General features: G+C 44.5%; 1 protein-coding gene across 10 annotated transcripts in view; it reads left to right on the top strand.

Annotated features, from left to right (window-relative positions):
• mef2aa (myocyte enhancer factor 2aa) overlaps positions 1-20039 on the top strand; it is a 131427-nt gene that overhangs the window by 90605 nt on the left and 20783 nt on the right. For 4 of the 10 annotated variants that reach the window (XM_014149108.2, XM_045697146.1, XM_045697144.1 and 1 more), the window contains exons 5-6: positions 6257-6391; positions 9617-9830. In XM_014149108.2, coding sequence (XP_014004583.2) covers positions 6257-6391; positions 9617-9830 — 349 coding nt within the window. Of the gene's footprint in view, positions 1-6256; positions 6392-6458; positions 6594-9616; positions 9831-20039 lie in introns of all 10 variants that reach the window. The other 6 variants (XM_014149111.2, XM_014149109.2, XM_045697145.1 and 3 more) reach the window with 2 other exon arrangements.

The following is a 20039-nucleotide window of genomic DNA, read 5'->3' as shown; positions in this document are numbered from 1 at the left end:
CATTAGTCCACTATTGATACAGTCCCTAAATGTTTTTCATGTCAGCAATCAAGTTTTCAAGATATTGAACTTTCAAAATACAGAAAATGTCACAGTATGATATGACCTTTGAAAGTGAATTTCTGAACTATAGAAGGAATAGGAATAGAAAGGAAGAAATGGAATAGAACGAACACAACTTTAATTTTGAATTTTGTTTACCATAATTCAGCGTTGGTTGGTTTTGTTTTGTTTATCTCACAAGAGTGTTTTTATGTAAATGATTGTATGTATTACTGAACCAATAGTATAGAGTAAAACCTTGGGTTGAGTGATGTCTGATGGCCTTCGGGGTTCCATGTGGCCCCTTCTAAGGCCATGTCAGTGTGAGGCTGTGTGTGATTGGCCGGGCTGGGGAGCCAGGGCCTGACAGGTGTTTGGGAGAGAGACACCTGTTTGGCCATGTGCTGATTTAGTGATCCATTTACTGGGAGCTGCGGGCAGCGTCTGTGGGACACCCAAAACATGCCAAGTCATTTAAGGAGGAATTACTGCCGTGCTGTCCCAGACCTTCACTCCTTAACGTGCTCAGCTAGGAGTACCTCGGAGAGGAAATCTGTCACTCTTCACTCTTTCTTAGGCATGAATACATTATATGCTGTCATAATGTTTAATTTCAATTCATCTTAGATCACAGAGATCAATATTGACTTATGAAATCAATTACCTAGATATGAGCACTTGCTGTTGGGCTTTGTGTTGTTTAGTCGCAGTGCAATATGTTCCATGGTTTGTTCTGAATGCTGAGTGTCCCTGGCACTGGATGTTTCCACTCTGGCCCCTCCCTGAGTGGTTAGCAGGGCACGGGGCCAGGGGCAGAGGGTGCGGCTGGATGGAAGTGCTGCCTGCGGCCCTGCCCATCTCACATAGCCATGGCCGGCCAGCCCTACCCAGCTATTCCCATAATGAGCAGGTTTGGACTTTAATTTGCAGGTCCTGATCAGATCTGTGGCAGTCTGGCGGAGAAAGTGCATAGTTTCCCTGGTAAACATAGCCTTAACAGGAGCCTAACTGAAGAGCAGCCTCAGTAAACAGGAAATGAACCAGGAAGGCGTTTTCTTCGAATGAGAAGAATGCCCCGGCCCTGTACCACACCAAACACTAGTGGATCTAAATGCACATTTACACATGTTGTGTATCATTCATCTCTCTCTCCCCGGTAACATTATCAGACAGATATGACTGATATGATGTAGGTGCTTTTCCGAGTTCCCCTGCTTCAGATTTTAGCTCATACACTGTTTCATCAAGTGTTTAAGCTAGAGTAGAGTGTATAGTTTGTATTTATATTATTAAGTCAGCAGCTACTCTTACTGGGGTCCAAACACATTAAGACACTTACATCACACATAAAACAAAAGATTAAACAGTACATCATATAACATTATTACACCACTACATATCTACAATACAAAATGTATAATACCACCATATTACAATATTACGTGTGTGTAGAGTATGTGTGCTAGTGTGTGTGTGCTTATGCGTGTGTCTGTACCTGTGTGTGTGTGCCTCTTCACAGTCCCTGCTGTTCCATAAGGTGTATATTAATACTGCTTACATCATTTACCTGATGTGGAATAGAGTTCCATGTAGCCATGGCTCTATGTAGTATCGTGCACCCCCCATAGTCTGTTCTGGAGTTGGGGATTGTGAAGAGACCTCTGGTGGCATGTCTTGTGGGGTATGCATGGCTGTGTGCTAGTAGTTTAAACAGATAGCTCGGTGCATTCAGCTTGTCAACACTTCTTACAAAAACAAGTAGTGATGAAGTCAATCTCTCATCCACTTTGAGCCATGAGAGATTGACATGCATATTATTAATGTTAGCTCTCCGTGTATATTTAAGGGCCAGCTGTGCTGTGCTGCCCTGTCCTGAGCCAATTGTAATTTTCCTAAGTCCCTCTTTGTGCCACCTGACCACATGACTAAACAGTGGTCCAGGTGCGACAAAACTAAGGCCTTTGTTGATAGTGTTGTTAAGAAGGCAGAGCTGCGCTTTATTATGGACAGACTTCTCCCCATCTTAGCCACTGTTGTATGTTTTGACCATGACAGTTTACAATCCAGGGTTACTCCAAGCAGTTTAGCCACCTCAACTTGCTGAATTTCCACATTATTCATTACAAGATTTAGGGTTTAGTGAATGGTTTGTCCCAAATACAATGCTTTTAGTTTTTTAAATATTTAGGTCTAACTAACTGTTTGCCACCCACTCTGAAACTAACTGCAGCTCTTTGTGAAGTGTTGCAGTCATTTCAATTTGCTGAAGTAGCTGACGTGTATAGTGTTGAGTCATCCGCATACATACAGTAGATACACTGGCTTTACTCAAAGATTTTAAAAAGTAAGGGGCCTAGACAGCTGCCCTGGGGAATTCCTGATTCTACCTGGATTATGTTGGAGAGGCTTCCATTAAAGAACACCCTCTGTGTTATGTTAGACAGGTAACTCTTTATCCACAATATAGCAGGGGGTATAAAGCCATAACACATAAGTTTTTCCAGCAGCAGACTATGATCAATAATGTCAAAAGCCTCACTGAAAAGCCTCACTGAAGTTAACAAAACAGCCCCCACAATCTTTTCATCACCAATTTCTCTCAGCCAATCATCAGTCATTTGTGTAAGTGCCGTGCTTGTTGAAAGTCCTTTCCTATAATTGTGCTGAAAGTCTGTTGTCAATTTGTTTACTGTAAAATAGTATTGTATCTGGTCAAACACAATTTTATCCAAAAGTTTACTAAGGGTTGGTAACAGGCTGATTGGTTGGCTATTTGAGCCAGTAAAGGGGGGTTTTACTATTCTTGGGTAGCGGAATTACTTTTGCTTCCCTCTAGGCCTGAGGGCACACACTTTCTATTAGGCTTAGATTGAAGATATGGCAAATAGGAGTGGCAATATCGTCTGCTATTATCCTCAGTAATTTTCCATCCAAGTTGTCAGACCCTGGTGGCTTGTCATTGTTGATAGACAACAATTATTTTCACCTCTTCCACACTCACTTTATGGAATTGAAATTTTCATTGCTTGTCCTTCATAATTTGGTCAGTTATACTTTCATGTGAAGTGTCAGCGTTTGTTGATGGCATATCATGCCTGAGTTTGCTAATCTTGAAAATGAAAAAATCATTAAAGTAGTTGGCAATATCAGTGAATTTTTTTATTTATAAGCCATCTGATTCAATGAATGATGGAAATGAGTTTGCCTTTTTGCCCAAAATGTCATTGAAGGTGTTCCAAAGCTCACTGTTGATATCACATACATTATCAAGCTTTTCACACATATTATCCAGATACTGATTGTTAACACTTGGTGGTCTTGGTGGTCTATAGCAGCTTCCCACAAGGCTTTAGGTGAGGCAGATGAACCTGTAGCCATATTACTTCAACAGTATTTAACATGAGATCCTCTCTTTACGGTAATGTGGTTCTGACTATAGACCCGCATCACCAGCCCATTGGCATTTCTGTCTTTTCTGTAGATGTTATAACCATGTATTTCTACCACTGTATCATCAAAGGTATTATATAAGTGAGTTTCAGATATACCGTAATTTCCGGACTATTGAGCGCACCTGAATATGAGCCGCACTCACTGAATTTAAAATAAAATATTATTTTGAACATAAATAAGCTGCACATGTCTATAAGCCGCAGGTGCCTACCAGTACATTTAAACAAATTAACTTTACACAGGCTTTAACGAAACACGGCTTGTAACAAAAATAAATAGGCTTTAACGAAACACGGCTTGTAACAAAAAATAAATAGGCTTTAACGAAACACGGCTTGTCATCGACTCATTAAGACCAAGCTCCCGTGCAGCAGTTGTTTGACCTTAACCTGTTCGGCAATTTCATTGGTCTAATGAAAGCTTCATGCCGCCAAAAAACTGAGCACGTCACAGAATGTGTTTTTTTGTAGAAAAAATATTTGAAAGCGGGAAAAATCCATATATTAGCCGCGTCATTGTTTAAGCCGCGAGGTTCAAAGCCTGGGAAAAAAGTTGCGGCTTATAGTCCGAAAATTACGGTAGTCAGAATATGAATGTCATCTGTTACTAGCAAGTTATTGATTTCATGAACCTTGTTTCTTAGCCTACATATTTTAATGTGGGCTATTTTTCGCACTTTTTTGGGATGCTTGATTGTTTTTATTTCTTTACTGGGAAGCTTATCAGATGTAGACATGCTTATGTTATTTATGTTTGATCAGGGTGAGCTTCACACAGTGGACTTCCTACTAGGGCACACCGCCTCAGTGCTAACAGTATAACTCTGGTTCATAGGCACAGGATTACTGCATACAATAGCTGTAGTTTGATTCAGTACTGGTACTTTTGTAAAAGTTAGAGTAAACATATACATTGTATAGTAGGAAATCATTGAAAACCAGTAAAGTTTCACATTTCAATCCTAGGAAATCCGACAGTAGTGTGTCATACAGAGCTTGTCAGCGTGTTAGGATCTGGGTCCTTCCACCAAATCGGCGCCTTTTAAGAAGTGTAACTTGATCATAAAATTTTTTAGATTTCACAAAATGTTAACATTCTGTCATAAACAGCACATGTTAAACTTCATAGAAAAAACATGTTTTCCCATCTCAAATTACTATAGTAAGTGTCTATTAAGTGCCAAATAAAGTAACAGGGTTGACCATAATAGGGTTGAAGATTTCATCTTAAATGCCTTTATTCATATAAAAAAAATCACATTTATTGAATTCACCATGTGGTCTATATTAAAGGGCACTTACAGTAATTTAATATAACAGGCTTTGTTCAATATTGGTGCACAATACTTAAAATATCAAAGGGACGCAAAAGGGACTCTTTTCGTGGATGACCCAGTTACTGTAAGCAGGGCTGGGTAAGACATGTTGTTAGATGGAGATCAGCCCAAACACCACTGTACTGTCAGAGAGCTGTCAGCAGATGCCAGCTGCTGCTGCAACGCCCATGAACACCCACACACACAGCAGCGTTACCTTCTGCACCTCCAGGATAATGGAGATGGAGGCAGAGACGAAGGGCTCATTAGTGCCTTTGAGTCCTACTCCTCTCCCTCACACTGTGACCCCTCCATCCAGAGGAGTCAGTGACTGCTGTAGACATCCGGCTCAGAGACAGCCCAGAGACAGGGTAGGTCACCGCTCTGGGCCTGCACCAGCCTGATAGGGGAACCTGAACAGCACATATATAAATCAAACTTGATGTTCTCTGACTGGCTTGATATCACATGCTGTCACGTGCTGTCAGGGGTTCTCGTTACCACCATCATTCACAGTTTTAACAAAGCGGAGAGAACCGCTCCTTTGAAAGAAAGTTAGAACAAGCACAACACAGTTTCACTGTTTTTATTTAGTTAATTTGATAGTGTGCAGTCCTTTTAAGAGGTAAAATAAAGCTCATATATCACACCATACTGTGTGCTCTTTACTCTTACAATAATCACTCCATTTCATGCTCTAATAAGCATATTTGACCACATACAGTATAGTAATCCATTTTATTTCCTACATTACTTAACATTGATAAAATCCCATGAGTGGCAGCCATGCTGAATTATCGTCTGCAATGTTTTAAACTGCTGCTCTGTGGGATCCTCTTATACCGGGGTGTCTTCCAGCTGGGTGGCTTATGATAACTGAAAGATAATGAAATATGCATTGAAACACACACATGCAGCAAGAGAGGGGGAAGATAGAGAGAGAGAGAAGGGGGGTGGGGTAGAGGTTGAGAGGAGAAAGAGAGGGAGTGCAGGGAGAGGAGTGCAGAGAAATATTTAGTTTATTCTGTGATGGTCTCTAAAGGATGAAAGGATAAGGATTGACATTTCAATTTGCCTATCATTGTTAACCATTGCATAGGAAGACAGTATTCATCCCATTCCCTGCTCATACCAGCACACTGGCAAGCCAAAAAAATAACAAATGAATTCAAATATTTTTTGAATATTTATAAATGTACATGTGAAGGCAGGTGTATTATAATTGATGTATTACAAGTCATTTAATATCTGTCATATGTATTCAATTAATTAGTGTCTTGACTTGAATGATGCCTTTTATTTATGTTAGTATTTTTGTTCATGTTTTGTTATGGGAACAGGTTTGTAGAGGTGTATTATAACCTACCTAGACAGAGGGTCATGTGGTAGTAGACTGAGTATCCTGCAGTATATATTGTATGTGTGAATTGTGCAATTTTATTTCAGAAATTAAGAAACAAAGGCCATAATGACCTGTGTGCCAGTCCTGATCCAGATGACTGTTTTGGGCACAGCCCCCTCATGGACGACCGTTTCGGCAAACTAAGCGAAGAGAGTGATTTAATGTACAAGCGCTGTGGTGTAAGTACTTTTTCCCTCTCCTGCCATTTTGTGTTGATTCCTGTTTTTATGTTGATGTTCACTACAGGCGCTAAACAAGAAAGAACACAGAGGCTGTGATAGCCCGGACCCTGATGCCTCATATGTCCTCACCCCTCACACAGAAGAAAAGTATAAAAAAATTAATGAGGAGTTTGATAATATGATGAGAAATCATAAAATCGTAAGTAAATGCAATGATTTTGCTGCTTGGCTTTGTGGCACAAAGGATTTTGACCTTCTTTTGGTTTTACTTTTTCTTCTTTTTTTAATTATCCCAACCTGCAACCTCTGTCAACTACTATAAGCAAACATGGACATTTCAAGCATAACCTTTTTTCTGTTCATTGGAAGCGTATTTGTTTATTTTGTTGATTTGTTCTGCAACTTATATTTTGGCACACCCTGATAAGATCACATTGTTATGACAGGTTGAACCTTTTTAAAGCTCTATTGGGAAGATCATATTGAAAACTATAAGGAAAGTGCATTTTTGTTATTGTGGAGGAGAAGCTTCTTTATTATAAAAGACACATTTCCCCCTGAAAAAAAAGAGGAAGATTCCTCCACTGGCTTAAATATTGACTGGTTCTGTAGCTTTGGTGATTTATGTGTTTTTCCCCAAAACCCAATTTTCACCCCCAAGCAGATCAAGAAATTGAATCTCTTTCAGTGCCTGGATCATTTGGCGAGGGGGAGGATAATTTTTTATTCATTTTTTATCTTCCCTCCCCTTTGCTCATTGTATGATCTCTCCTGGTTTCTCATCTTAGTGGGTCCTCCATTCACGTGGGCAATTCAATAAGTATTCGCCAATCACAACATCAGTGGACTATCACAGTTTATTTTCCACTCTTTCATCAAGCTACTATCAGACTAGAGGTGACCAAAGTACCCTGGAATTACACAGAGCTTTACCTTAAGACAATAGTGATCTTATTGCGGGTGGCAATCATAGAATCCTGCATAAAGTATAGTGCTTCAACTGTTTTTTTCTCTCTAATTCTGACATGGAGAGCACAATTGTTTGCAATTAACACACTAACAATATCACTAACTGACTGCCTCACTGGACTATGTTGTGAATGGAGTGGTCTCACTGTCACCAGTTACTCTCACAAACTATTTGGATTGTCAGCACTGCACTGCACTGACATGGAGTTTTGATCCAAAATGCATTTACAGTTGAAGTCAGAAGTTTACATACAACTTAGCCGAATACATTTAAACTCAGTTATTCACAATTCCTGACATTTAATCCTAGTAAAAATTCCCTGTCTTAGGTCACTTTATTTTAAGAATGTGAAATGTCAGAATAATAGTAGAGAGAATGATTTATTTCAGCTTTTACTTCTTTCATCACATTCCCAGTGGGTCAGAAGTTTACATACACTTAATTAGTATTTGGTAGCATTGCCTTTAAATTGTTTCAATTGGGTCAAACGTTTTGGGTAGCCTTCCACAAGCTTCCCACAATAAGTTGGGTGAATTTTGTCCCATTCCTCCTGAAAGAGCTGATTTGTAGGCCTCCTTGCTCGCACACGCTTTTTCAGTTCTGCCCACAAGTTTTCTATAGGATTGAGGTCAGGGCTTTGTGATGGCCACTCCAATACCTTGACTTTGTTGTCCTTAAGCCCTTTTGCCACAACTTTGGACGTATGCTTTGAGTCATTGTCCATTTGGAAGACTCATTTGCGACCAAGCTTTAACTTCCTGACTGATGTCTTGAGATGTTTCTTCAATATATCCACATAATTTTCCTGCCTCATGATGCCATCTATTTTATGAAGTGCACCAGTCCCTCCTGCAGCAAAGCACCCCCACAACATGATGCTGCCACCCCCGTTCTTCACGTCTGGGATGGTGTTCTTTGGCTTGCAAGCCTCCCCCTATTTCCTCCAAACATAATGATGGTCTTTATGGCCATTATGGCCATTTTTGTTTCATCAGACCAGAGGAAATTACTCCAGAAAGTATGATCTTTGTCCCCATGTGCAGTTGCAAACCGGTCTGGCTTTTTTATGGCGGTTTTGGAGCAGTGGCTTCTTCCTTGCTGAGCGGCCTTTCAGGTTATGTCGATATAGGATTCGTTTTACTGTGGATATAGATACTTTTGTACCTGTTTCCTCCTGCATCTTCACAAGGTCCTTTGCTGTTGTTCTGGGATTGATTTGCACTTTTTGCACCAAAGTACGCTCATCTTTAGGAGACACAACACTTCTCCTTCTTGAGCGGTGTGATGGCTGCGTGGTCCCATGGTGTTTATACTTGCGTACTATTGCTTGTAGAGATGAACGTGGTACCTTCAAGTGTTTGGAAATTGCTCCCAAGGATGAAGCAGACTTGTGGAGGTCAACAATTTTTTGGCTGATTTCTTTTGATTTTCCCATGATGTCAAGCAAAGAGGCACTGAGTTTGAAGGTAGGCCTTGAAATAAATCCCTAGATACACCTCCAATTGACTCAAATGATGTCAATTAGCCAATTATGATGTCAATTATCAGAAGCTTCTAAAGCCATTTCTGGAATTTTCCAAGCTGTTTAAAGGCACAGTCAACTTAGTGTATTAAAACTTCTGACCCACTGGAATTGTGATACAGTGAATTATAAGTGAAATAATCTATCTGTAAACAATTGTTGGAAAAATTACTTGTGTCATGCACAAAGTAGACGTCCTAACCGACTTGTGAAAACTATAGTTTGTTAACAAGAAATTTGTGGAGTGGTCGAAAAACGAGTTTTAATGACTCCAACCTAAGTGTATGTAAACTTCCGACTTCAACTGTATATTTAGGGAAATAACACAATTAGTCTATACGGATAAAAATAAGAAATGTTGATGATCTGCAGTGCTGACTATTACAATGCAAGTCTGAACACCTGGTACAAGACACTTGCTATTGTGCATGTTTTGATCTGTAATGTTTTTTAAATAGCAAAATTATTGTTTTGTGCATTTACAGAAATATAGTGGTCATTGTACATTTTATACATTAGTATTTATATATTATACAGGCTTATGTCAGCATCCAATCAACCTAGATTTGGAACATTGCCATCAGTTAATAGGACTGCTCTGTTAACCATACCAATGTAATTGATGTGGCACCATCACAGATGCCATCTCTGCCGTCTCTTTCCCCGTGTGACCCTCAGCCCAGCGCCAGGTCTTTGATTCTCTTCATGTCTCTGTGTTTCCCTCCTGTAGCCCACAGCGCTGCCCCAGCAGAACTTCCCCATGCATGTGGCAGTGCCAGTCTCCAACCAGAATACCATGTCCTACAACCCAGGAGGATCCATGAGCAGCCAGGCCCTGGCCCAGGCCGCAGCCTCTCTGAGTGACAGCGGGATGCTCTCCCCCCCTCAGGCCTCCTTACACAGGAGCGGTGGTCAGCAGAGGCCCCCCACTCAAGGCAATGCAGGTCAGTACCACTACACCTCACTGTTGTTTTCACTACACCTGACAATAGTACATACATGGTGGTAACTATGTATGTACTTCTCCTATGAAGTAGTGATGCACGAAATACGCCTAGTTTGCTGAAACGAGTCACATATGAACACATTTATTTTAGGCTATATAAAGAACAGCTATGCATGATTTAATAAAAAGCAGAAAACAGACACGACATTGTTTCACATTCTTTAATAAACAGAAACAGGCAATAAGCTATACAGCTGGCTTCACAGTTTCCCCACCAAATAGGCCTACAAGGAAACTCAACATATCTCGATATTGTTGAGTATGCGAGGTGGTCTGTGGGCTACTTATTACCTTCCACAAAAGGTTTTGCTTGACAAAAAGATGAGTAAGAATTCTACATTCCATGTATTCTGGAGCATGAGTCCAGCTTCTTTGGAAGGAATGAGTGCTGTACCCAGGCTGATCCCAGGCTCCCAGCTGAAGGATGCAGATGGTTAATCATATAATTTCATGCATCTTATTAGCTGGCATGCTGGGAAGGACAGACCTGGCGTGGGCCCCAGCCCAGCCGGAAAAGTATGTCCTCAGGAGGTACTGATTAGTTCACTGTTGCTCTGCCCAACAGGCCCTCAGCTCAACCGGCTGCATACATTTGCCTACGACATGGTCAAAGGCCTCTCTTGTCTGTTTCAATTGGTCATTCCATGCTTTTTGGCACACTTCATTGCATGCGAGGGGACTGTATTTGTTGTCTGTACGTGAGTATTGGGAACATTAAAGCTGCAATATGTAACTTTTTGGCTGACCTGACCAAATTCCCATAGAAATGTTATAGTTCTGTCATTCTCACTGAAAGCAAGTCTAAGATGTGGTATATCTGTTCTATATGCGCTATTTCTATTCTTCCATTCTTAAGTTTAGTGTAACGGCTGTCTATGGAAGAAGTGGACTAAAATGCGGCGGAGTTAGGGTTCGTCATATTTAATTAAACGAACACTACGCAATTTACAAAAACAACAAAACTGACAGCCAACACAGTCCTGTCAGGTGCAACCACAGTGACAAGCACAATTACCCACGAAACACCAAGGAAACGTAGGCAACTTATGTGTGACTCCCAATCAACCACAACCCTCTACAGCTGTGCCTGATTGGAAGTCACACGGCCAAAATCAATGAAACAATAAAACACACACTCCCTTCTGCCACGTCCTGACCCAACTATACCCTCTACTGGTAAGGACGTGACAGTACCCCCCCCCTCAAGGTGCAGACCCCGGGATGCACCTAAAAAAGGAAAACACAAGAAAATCCCCAACAAAAAAGAACACCTAAACAATAAGGGAGGGAAGGGAGCGTGGCTGCCGTCACCGACGGCACTGTGCTACACCCCCCCTCCCCAACCCACCTATCTCTGGAGGTGGCTCCGGTTCTGGCCGTTCCAGGCTGTCGGGGCGGTCTGGCCACTCCGGCAGCTCGGGGCAGTCTGGCCACTCCGGCAGCTCGGGGCAGTCTGGCCACTCCGGCAGCTCGGGGCAGTCTGGCCACTCCGGCAGCTCGGGGCAGTCTGGCCACTCCGGCAGCTCGGGGCAGTCTGGCCACTCCGGCAGCTCGGGGCAGTCTGGCCACTCCGGCAGCTCGGGGCAGTCTGGCCACTCCGGCAGCTCGGGGCAGTCTGGCCACTCCGGCAGCTCGGGGCAGTCTGGCCACTCCGGCAGCTCGGGGCAGTCTGGCCACTCCGGCAGCTCGGGGCAGTCTGGCCACTCCGGCAGCTCGGGGCCGTCTGGCCACTCCGGCAGCTCGGGGCAGTCTGGCCACTCCGGCAGCTCGGGGCAGTCTGGCCACTCCGGCAGCTCCGGGCAGTCTGGCCACTCCGGCAGCTCCGGGCAGTCTGGCCACTCCGGCAGCTCCGGGCAGTCTGGCCACTCCGGCAGCTCCGGGCAGTCTGGCCACTCCGGCAGCTCCGGGCAGTCTGGCCACTCCGGCAGCTCCGGGCAGACTGGCCACTCCGGCAGTTCCGGGCAGTCTGGCAGTTCCGGGCAGTCTGGCAGTTCCGGGCAGTCTGGCAGTTCCGGGCAGTCTGGCCACTCTGGCAGTTCCGGGCAGTCTGGCCACTCTGGCAGTTCCGGGCAGTCTGGCCACTCTGGCAGTTCCGGGCAGTCTGGCCACTCTGGCAGTTCCGGGCAGTCTGGCCACTCTGGCAGTTCCGGGCAGTCTGGCCACTCTGGCAGTTCCGGGCAGTCTGGCCACTCTGGCAGTTCCGGGCAGTCTGGCCACTCTGGCAGTTCCGGGCAGTCTGGCCACTCTGGCAGTTCCGGGCAGTCTGGCCACTCTGGCAGTTCCGGGCAGTCTGGCCACTCTGGCAGTTCCGGGCAGTCTGGCCACTCTGGCAGTTCCGGGCAGTCTGGCCACTCTGGCAGTTCCGGGCAGTCTGGCCACTCTGGCAGTTCCGGGCAGTCTGGCCACTCTGGCAGTTCTGACGACTGTTGACTGGCGGGCAGCTCTGACGACTGTTGACTGGCGGGCAGTTCTGACGACTGTTGACTGGCGGGCAGCTCTGACGACTGTTGACTGGCGGGCAGCTCTGGTGACTGTTGACTGGCGGGCAGCTCTGGTGACTGTTGACTGGCGGGCAGCTCTGGTGACTGTTGACTGGCGGGCAGCTCTGGTGACTGTTGACTGGCGGGCAGCTCTGGTGGTTCCGGCTCAGGATTCACCAGGCTGGGGAGACATAACGGAGACCTGGCTCTGGGCGTAGGCCCTGGACTCACCAGTCTGGGAAGACCCGCTGGATGCCTGGTTTGAGGAGGTGGCACAGGAGAGACCAGGGTGGAGAGACCCACTGGAGGACTGGTCCGTGGAGGAGACACGGGCTTGACCAGGATAGGGAGACCCACTGGAGTACTGGTCCGTGGAGGAGGCACGGGCTTGACCAGGATGGGAAGACATGCAGGAGGCTTGGTTCTGGGCGTAGGCACAGGACGTGCAGGGCTGGGAAGACATGCAGGAGGCCTGTTTCTGGGCGCAGGCACAGTCTTTACCAGACAACCAGCACGCACCTCAGGACGAGTATGGAGAGCTGCCTTAGGTGACATCATTCCCACGACACGCTCATTAGGGCGAATGCCGTACTTTATGCACCACACTAGCAGCTCTCTCATCTCTCTCTCTCCTAATTTCCCCATTAACCCCGTCACAGTCTCTGTCTCATATCCCTCGCTCACCTCCAATGTCATCCCGACTGGCTCTGGTTCCGACCTCAGCTCCACCGACTGTCCCGTGTGCCCCCCCCCAAAAAATTATTGGGGCTGCCTCTCGCGCTCGTTGCGCTCTCTCTCCTCGTAATAGCGCCTCTCCGCTCTCGCCGCTTCAATCTCCCACTGCGGGAGGCGATAATCCCCAGCCTGAGTCTATGGTCCCTCTCCGTCCAGGATATGTTCCCAAGTCCATTCGTCCATAACGCTGTACTCCTGCTGCTCCTTCCTCTTCCGCCGCTTGGTCCTGGTTTGGTGGGTAATTCTGTAACGGCTGTCTATGGAAGAAGTGGACCAAAATGCGGTGGAGTTATATTTAATTAAACGAACACTACGCAATTTACAAAAACAACAAAACTGACAGCCAACACAGTCCTGTCAGGTGCAACCACAGTGACAAGCACAATTACCCACGAAACACCAAGGAAACGTAGGCAACTTATGTGTGACTCCCAATCAACCACAACCCTCTACAGCTGTGCCTGATTGGAAGTCACACGGCCAAAATCAATGAAACAATAAAACACACACTCCCTTCTGCCACGTCCTGACCCAACTACACCCTCTACTGGTCAGGACGTGACATTTAGTTTTTGTGGCTTTTACTTTCGGTTTTGTACACCAGCTTCATTTAGCTGAAAATACAATATTTTTAGTTATTTAAAAAAATTCTCCTCGCGTTTTAGATGGTAAAATGATTCTCTACACTATACATTGCTTGTTTTGCCACAAACTGAAATTAGTCAAAATATTACAATTTTAGCAACCAGGAAATAGTGGAGCGATTTCGACCGGCTCAAATCAGTCTTATGCAGCAAAATCTGAAATTGTGTTTTTTATATTGGATAAAAGTATAGACTCAAAATGGTATGTCATACACTACAGTCGTGGCCAAAAGTTTCGAGAATGACACAAATATTAATTTTCACAGTCTGCTGCCTCAGTTTGTATGATGGCAATTTGCATATACTCCAGAATGTTATGAAGAGTGATCAGATGAATCGCAATTAATTGCAAAGTCCCTCTTTGCCATGCAAATGAACTGAATCCCCCCAAAAAACATTTCCACTGCATTTCAGCCCTGCCACAAAAGGACCAGCTGACATCATGTCAGTGATTCTCTCGTTAACACAGGTGTGAGTGTTGATGAGGACACGGCTGGAGATCACTCTGTCATGCTGAATGAGTTCGAATAACAGACTGGAAGCTTTAAAAGGAGGGTGGTGCTTGGAATCATTGTTCTTCCTCTGTCAACCATGGTTACCTGCAAGGAAACACATGCCATCATCATTGCTTTGCACAAAAAGGGCTTTACAGGCAAGGATATTGCTGCCATTAAGATTGCACCTAAATCAACCATTTATCAGATCATCAAGAACTTCAAGGAGAGCGGTTCAATTGTTGTGAAGAAGGCTTCAGGGCACCCAAGAAAGTCCAGCAAGCGCCAGGACCGTCTCCTAAAGTTGATTCAGCTATGGGATCGGGGCACCACTAGTACAGAGCTTGCTCAGGAATGGCAGCAGGCAGGTGTGAGTGCATCTGCACGCACAGTGAGGCGAAGACTTTTGGAGGATGGCCTGGTGTCAAGAAGGGCAGCAAAAAAGCCACTTCTTTCCAGAAATAACATCAGGGACAGACTGATATTCTGCAAAAGGTACAGGGATTGAATGCTGAGGACTGGGGTAGAGTCATTTTCTCTGATGAATTCCCTTTCCGATTGTTTGGGGCATCCGGAAAAAAGCTTGTCCGGAGAAGACAAGGTGAGCGCTACCATCAGTCCTGTGTCATGCCAATAGTAAAGCATCCTGAGACCATTCATGTGTGGGGTTGCTTCTCAGCCAAGAGAGTGGGCTCACTCACAATTTTGCCTAAGAACACAGCCATGAATAAAGAATGGTAGCAACACATCCTCTGAGAGCAACTTCTCTCAACCATCCAGGAACAGTTTGGTGACGAACAATGCCTTTTCCAGCATGATGGAGCACCTTGCCATAAGGCAAAAGTGATAACTAAGTGGCTCGGGGAACAAAACATCGACATTTTGGGTCCATGGCCAGGAAACTCCCCAGACCTTAAATCCATTGAGAACTTGTGGTCAATCCTCAAGAGGCGGGTGGACAAACAAAACTCCAAGCATAAGATTATGCAAGAATGGGCTGCCATCAGTCAGGATGTGGCCCAGAAGTGAATTGACAGCATGCCAGTGCGGATTGCAGAGGTCTTGAAAAAGAAGGGTCAACACTGCAAATATTGACTCTTTGCATCAACTTCATGTAATTGTCAATAAAAGCCTTTGACACTTATGAAATGCTTGTAATTATACTTCAGTATTCCATAGTAACATCTGACAAAAATATCTAAAGACACTGAAGCAGCAAACTTTGTGGAAATTAATATTTGTGTCGTTCTCAAAACTTTTGGCCACGACTGTATAGTTGAGGAACAATGGGAAAGTCATTCTGCTTTGAAAGTTGATAAACTTGTAAACTCACTTTTGAGAAAATGGCCTTTGAATGTTGTGGTACTATTTAACCATGGCAATGTGACTGGGAATATGGCAGAATACAAACAGAGTAGTCATTCCCTCCGCAAGGCAATCAAACAGGCAAAACATCAGTATAGAGGCAAAGTGGAGAAGTAATTCAACGGCTCAGACATGAGACGTATGTAGCAGGGTCTACAGACAATCACGGACTACAAAAGGAAAACCAGCCACGTCACGGACACCAACGTCTTGCATCCGGACAGGCTAAACACGTTATTTGCCTGCTTGTAGGATAAGAAAGTGCCAACGACGCAGCCAGCTACCAAGGACTGTGGGCTCGCCTTTTCCGTGGCTGGCCCAGACGGCATCCCTAGCCGCGTCCTCAGAGCAAGCGCAGACCAGCTGACTGGTGTGTTTACGGACATATTCCCTATCCCAGTCTTCTGTCCCCACTTACTTCCAGATGGCCACCATTGTTCCTGTACCCAAGAATGCAAAAGAAACTGAACTAAAACTAAAAATCGCCCCGTAGCACTCACTTCTGTCATCATGCAGTGCTTTGAGAGACTAGTCAAGGATCATATCACCTCCACCTTACCTGTCACTTAGACCCACTTCAATTTGCTTACCGCCCATATAGGTCCACAGACGATGCAATCGCCATCATACTACACACTGGCCTATCCCATCTGCACAAGAGGAAAACGTATGTAAGAATTCTGTTCATTGGCTATAGCTCAGCATTCAACAACATAGTACCCTCCAAGCTCATCATTAAGCTCGCGGTCCTAGGTCTGAACCCCGCCCTGTGCATTTGGGTCCTGGACTTCCTTACGGGCCACTCCCAGGTGGTGATGGTAGGAAACATAATCTCCACTTCGCTGATCCTCAACACTGGGGCCCCACAAGGGTGAGTGCTCAGCCTCCTCCTGTACTCCCTGTTCATCCATGACTGCGTGACAATGCTCGATTCCTATTCAATCAGCAAGTTTGCAGACGACACAACAGTATTAGGCTTGATTACCAACAATAACGAGACAACCTACAGGGAGGAGGTGAGGGCTCTGGGTGTGTGGTGTCAGGAAAATAACTGCTCACTCAACGTCAACAAAACAAAGGAGATGATCATGGACTTCAGGAAACAGCAGAGGAAGCACCCTCCTATACACATCGACGGGACAGCAGTGAAGAAGATGGAAACTTTTTAAGTTCATCGGCGTACATATCGCTGACAAACTGAAATGGTCCACCCACACAGACAGTGTGGTGACGAAGGCGCAACAGCGCCTCTCCAACCTCAGGAGGCTGAAGAAATTTGGCGGGTCACCTAAAACCCTCACAAACTTTTACAGATGTACAGTTGTATCATCGCATCCTGTCGTGCTGTATCATCGCCTGGTACGGCAACTGCACCGCCCACAACCGGGCTCTCCAGAGGGTGGTGAGGGTGGTGCGGTTTGCACACCGCTTCACGGAGGGCAAACTACTTGCCCTCCAGGACACCTACAGCATCCGATGTCACAGGAAGGCCAAAAAGATAATCAAAGCCTACCACCCAAGCCGCTGCCTATTCACCCCGCTGTCATCCAGAAGGCGAGGTCAGTCCAGATGCATCAAATTTGGGACCAATAGACTGAAAAACAGCTTCTATCTCTAGGCCATCAGACTGTTAAATAGCCATCACTAGCACAGAGAGGCTGCTGCCTACATACACAGACTTGAAATCATTGGCTACTTTAATAAATGGAACACTAGTCTCTTTATTTTTTTTATTTATTTCACCTTTATTTAACCAGGTAGGCTAGTTGAGAACAAGTTCTCATTTACAATTGCGACCTGGCCAAGATAAAGCAAAGCAGTTCGACACATACAACAACACAGAGTTACACATGGAATAAGCAAACATACAGTCAATAATACAGTAGAAAAAGTCTATATACAGTGTGTGCAAATGAGGTAGGATAAGGGAGCTAAGGCAATAAATAGGCCATGATGGTGGCGAAGTAATTACAATATAACAATTAAACACTGGAATGGTAGATGTGCAGAAGATGAATGTGCAAGTAGAGATACTGGGGTGCAAAGGAGCAAGATAAATAAATAAATAAATACAGTATGGGAATGAGGTAGTTGGATGGGCTATGTACAGGTGCAGTGATCTGTGAGCTCCTCTGACACCTGGTGCTTAAAGCTAGTGAGGGAGATAGGAGTCTCCAGCTTCAGTGATTTTTGCAGTTCGTTCCAGTCATTGGCAGCAAAGAACTGGAAGGAAAGGCGGCCAAGGGAAGAATTGGCTTTGGGGGTGACCAGTGAGATATACCTGCTGGAGCGCGTGCCATGGGTGGGTGCTGCTATGGTGACCAGTGAGCTGAGATAAGGTGGGGTTTTACCTAGCAGAGACTTGTAGATGACCTGGTAGGAAACCGATTCTAGATTAATTTTGGATTGGAGATGCTTAATGTGAGTCTGGAAGGAGAGTTTACAGTCTAACCAGACACCTAGGTATTTGTAGTTGTCCACATATTCTAAGTCAGAACCGTCCAGAGTAGTAATGCTGGACGGGCAGGTGCGGGCAGCGATCGGTTGAAGAGCATGCATTTAGTTTTACTTGCATTTAAGAGCATTTGGAGGCCACCAAAGTTGAGTTGAATGGCATTGAAGCTCATCTGGAGGTTAGTTAATTAACAGTGTCCAAAGAAGGGCCAGAGGTATACAGAATTGTGTCGTCTGCATAGAGGTGGATCAAAGAATCACCAGCAGCAAGAGCGACATCAGTGATGTATACAGAGAAGAGAGTCGGCCCGAGAATTGAACCCTGTGACACCCCCATAGAGACTGCCAGAGGTGCGGACAACAGGCCCTCCGATTTGACACACTGCACTTTATCAGAGAAGTAGTTGGTGAACCAGGCGAGGCAATCATTTGAGAAACCAAGGCTGTTGAGTCAGCCGATAAGAATGTGGTGATTGACAGAGTCGAAAGCCTTGACCAGGTCGATGAATACAGCTGCACAGTAATGTCGCTTATCGATGGCGGTTATGATATCGTTTAGGACCTTGAGTGTGGCTGAGGTGCACCCATGACCAGCTCTGAAACCAGATTGCATAGCGGAGAAGGTACGGTGGGATTCGAAATGGTCGGTGATCTGTTTGTTAACTTGGCTTTCGAAGACCTTAGAAAGGCAGGATGGGATAGATATAGGTCTGTAGCAGTTTGGGTCTAGAGTGTCTCCCCCTTTGAAGAGGGGATGACCACGGCAGCTTGCCAATCTTTGGGAATCTCAGACGATATGAAAGAGAGGTTGAACAGGCTAGTAATAGGGCTGCAACAATTTTGGCAGATATTTTTAAAAAGAGAGGTTCCAGATTGTCTAACCCGGCTGATTTGAAATAATGTTACTTTAATAGTGTTTACATATCTTGCATTACTCATCTCATATGCATATACTGTATTCTATACTATCTACTGTATCTTAGTCTATGCCGCTCTGACATTGCTCATCCATATATTTATATATTTTTAATTCCATTCCTTTACTTAGATTTGTGTGTATTAGGTATTTGTTGTGAAATTGTGAGATACTACTTGTTACTATAGATATTGCTACACTTTTGGAACTGGAAGCACAAGCTTTTCGCAACACCCGCAATAACATCTGCTAAACACGTGTATGTGACCAATAAAATGTGTATTTGATTTGATTTGATTATTACTATTTTTTGTCTACACCCACTGTTCTTAAGCTTTATCCCCACCCATCTCTTTAAGGGTTGATCGAGCGTTCTGTACTAACAACAGCCGTCGAGCACCCAAGCTAACTTGCTAGCTACTTCCAGACACAAATGAGGGAACAGCTCACTGAACATTACTTGCCCTAGCAGAGCTGGTTAGGCTGTTATGTTATCCAGAGCATTGGTGACTGTAACTGTGCTGCTGGCAATAATTTAATTATGCTTTTTTGCCGATATTCAACGGGTGTTGAGCGTTCGTAAATTCATCAGCTATTCTGCTCTCTGACACACTCAGACGAGAGTGCTCTGAAATCGGAGTAGATGACCAGACTGAATTTACGAACGCACCCGAAATGGTTACTTGCATAGTGGAGTTTTTTGTTAAGACATGTAGCTAGCTAGCTAGGTAGTCAGTGAACCATAATCCCAACTCATGACATTACTACCCTGCATGAATCTACAGGTAGCTAACCAAACAGGTTCAATGTTAGCTAGCTAACATTAGGCTATAGCTAGCCAAGCAAATGGCTCTGAGATATGAATAATAAGATCATACACGTAACGTTAGCTAGCGAGCCAGCCAGCTAATGTTAGCTAACTAGCTAACAGTACACTTTAACTTTAAATGAAACCACTTTCTGTCAAAATCAGAAACGTGTAATATCTGAAAATGTAGCTAGCTAGACTATCTTACCCATATACATCATTCATGGATTGACGTATCTCCTGTCGGATGC

The sequence above is a fragment of the Salmo salar genome, chromosome ssa16 (genome assembly GCF_905237065.1).
Source record: "Salmo salar chromosome ssa16, Ssal_v3.1, whole genome shotgun sequence".
In the NCBI taxonomy this organism is placed as follows: domain Eukaryota; kingdom Metazoa; phylum Chordata; class Actinopteri; order Salmoniformes; family Salmonidae; genus Salmo; species Salmo salar.
The sequence above is the reverse complement of the archived record's forward strand: the minus strand, read 5'-3'. Positions and strand labels throughout refer to the sequence as shown.